General features: G+C 35.2%; 1 protein-coding gene across 1 annotated transcript; it reads left to right on the top strand.

Moving 5' to 3' along the window:
• Positions 1–164: 164 nt before the first annotated feature.
• Positions 165–574, top strand: LOC108355045 (uncharacterized; the record flags this gene model as incomplete). The annotated part of the gene is made up of 2 exons (XM_017606219.1): positions 165–319; positions 403–574. Coding segments are annotated over 2 exons (327 nt in total), but the record flags the coding sequence as incomplete, so codon positions are not given.
• Between the last annotated feature and the right edge of the window lie 2,113 nt (positions 575–2,687).

Consider the following 2,687-nt stretch of genomic DNA (forward strand, 5'->3'; position numbering starts at 1 on the left):
TTCATAACGGCGTCTCTGGTAAATTTTGGCCGTCGACCAGTGTAGTTAATACATATTTTGGTAATTAATAATACATATATCTATTTTATTACTGTTTAGGTTGTGGCCACGTGTCCCACTGTTGATGAGACAGTAACAACAACCACTACTGCGCCCTCGACCAGTGTGACAAATCCGGCCGCGTACNTGTTGATGAGACAGTAACAACAACCACTACTGCGCCCTCGACCAGTGTGACAAATCCGGCCGCGTACTGTCAATCGATGCAACAAAGTGGTCGCTTTCCGGCCGGCAATGGACAGACTACCAGCTGTAGACAGTTAGTACACTGCCCATACACTTATTTACTTACCATGCTGTGCATTTACATTTCAAAATAATACAAATCATTTTTTTTTTTAGGTATGTCTATTGCTTTATTAATAACGGCGTCTGGAGTGGAGCGCTGTACACCTGCCCTGGTGCCACATATTTTAACGAAAGTTCGCGTCTCTGCACAGCCGTCATACCAACACGTTGCGTCGGTACCACCCGGGTGTTGTCACTCAGGAATATGGATGTAGATTTCGATTGAAGTGGGTTCCAGCTAGATTGTCTTAAGTTTTCGAAAGTATTTAGGTATGTACATAGTTACAAGTTTGCAAATATTTCTAAGCAAAAAATAAATGAAATAGAAAAATAATAAATAGATTTACGAAGTTCGAGTTGTTAAATAAATATGAATGTATGCAATTCATAAGTGATATCAATTGCTGGCGATGTTTGGTTTCTTCGCAGGGTACGATGTATTCGGGAACGGATGGCTTCTCCATTGTTAAGTTTGGTTTGAAGACAAACCGGTTTCGGTGTTGCGCCATCGTCATTCTAATTTTTCGTTTAATACAAGCAACGGTAATTTTTTTTTATGAATCAAACTAGATAAGCGCTCGAAGCAGCCATATGAAGTATATAGCCACATTATCTTCCTTCAAGAATCGGGCTTATATCTCGCAGTAACTTAATTCTGATTCTCATTTTGAAGACAGTTCGATTCTCAATAAAAGTTCTAAAAACCTTCGATACTTTGTTTTTATGTGTTTATTTTTAATACAAAAGGTATGCTTTAAAATTTTAGTGCCTTGAAAGGCGCATTGAGGGAAGCATCCAACGTAAAGCCTTAAAGAGCACTTAATTGACATTTTCATTCATCATGAAATGGAAATAAAACACCAAGTCTACACGGAAATGGTAGAAGGTCCGTTGCGAGGTGATACCGAACCAAATTGATAGAAAAAGTGGTGTTCGTGGCATCACAATGTTGGTAACGAATGTCTCGTGCTTAGAAAATTCCCAAAAAGTAAATGCACAACGTTGACAGCTTTTACAGCTTTCTTCAGGGAAAAGCTGTGTCATTAATGACTCCAACGCATTCAATGATTTTATTTGCGAGTTTTTAAATGATGAATGTTGTTTGATTTAACTTTATGATTTAGAAAGTATTACGGCACTCTAAAGTGCAATTTCAAATGCTTCAAAAATTCAAGCGAAAAATTATAAAATAAATATTTGCACAACGCACCCCAGAAGGTGGAAAACGAAAATAACAAAGCAAAATCTTAATTTTTGCAGGAGCAACTTTATTTATTAGGGATAAAAACGGCGAGGTGCGAGATTGACAGTTATCCGGCTATGGGTATCTCCATTCGATTCCTATTAAGGAGGTAGTACCCAATAATTATAGTACACAACATGTTATAGTATACCTTTAAGTTGTTCAAAGAATCCTCTGATTTTTAGTTCTTATAATCTTTTCAGATCGTTGTAAAAATTTAAGTTATCACATCATTACTCCGCCTAAATAACCAAATTCCAATGCTTTTGATGGAACAAGGGAGCTCAAGTTTATCAGATTTAGGCTGTTTCTATGGCAAGAAAACCCGGCCTGATAGGCCTGAAATAGGTCTGTTGTTCTGGCCAAAACTAATTATGGCTAAATAAGTAGATTTCCCAAATTTTTTGTAAACAATACATTTTACCCTTGACGACCGAAGGGCAAGGGGGTCAGTTTTAAACTTTTTGTAGTTTGAATGCAGTTTGTTTAAGTATTCGTATGAAAGAACAAAAAAAATACCACTTACTTAGTTAAAAAAACCAAATTATAAAGTGTAATTTTTGAAAACTGTATCCAATTTATGCTGATTTCTATTTAAAGTCTAAATTTCTTAATTTGCCTACAGCAAAGTTTTAGGGAGCAACCTTTACAAAAACTAAATTGTAAACAGTCTTTTGTTTCCTTTCTTTATCAAAAGGTAACTAGTTCACTTTTTTCAGAAATAGAATAGTAGTACAAAATATGGTGACATAATAAGCTCACGAGATGCTTATAATAGTTTTATTTTTTAATAACTGTATCTTAGCCAAACCTAGCCAAAATTTCCTAGGCTTATGTAAAGGTAAAATTTAAGCCATACATCTTTACTTGCACGTAGCTTTAGTCTCCATAACAACTTATGGCCTTTTACAAAAACAAAATTTACCTTTCTTATGTTTTACTATAGTATTATCTAAAATATAGCAACAAGAAAAAATATATGTTAACACATGTAAAATGTTATTTTTGGCCAAAAAAAAACAGGCATTCAGACCGCAGTGCAATGGGTTATACATATGTAACGGGTGATTTTTTTGAGGTTAGGATTTTCATGCAT

The sequence above is a fragment of the Rhagoletis zephyria genome, unplaced genomic scaffold (assembly GCF_001687245.7).
Source record: "Rhagoletis zephyria isolate East Lansing unplaced genomic scaffold, Rhagoletis_zephyria_1.1 Rzeph_scaffold_41737, whole genome shotgun sequence".
Taxonomy (NCBI): domain Eukaryota; kingdom Metazoa; phylum Arthropoda; class Insecta; order Diptera; family Tephritidae; genus Rhagoletis; species Rhagoletis zephyria.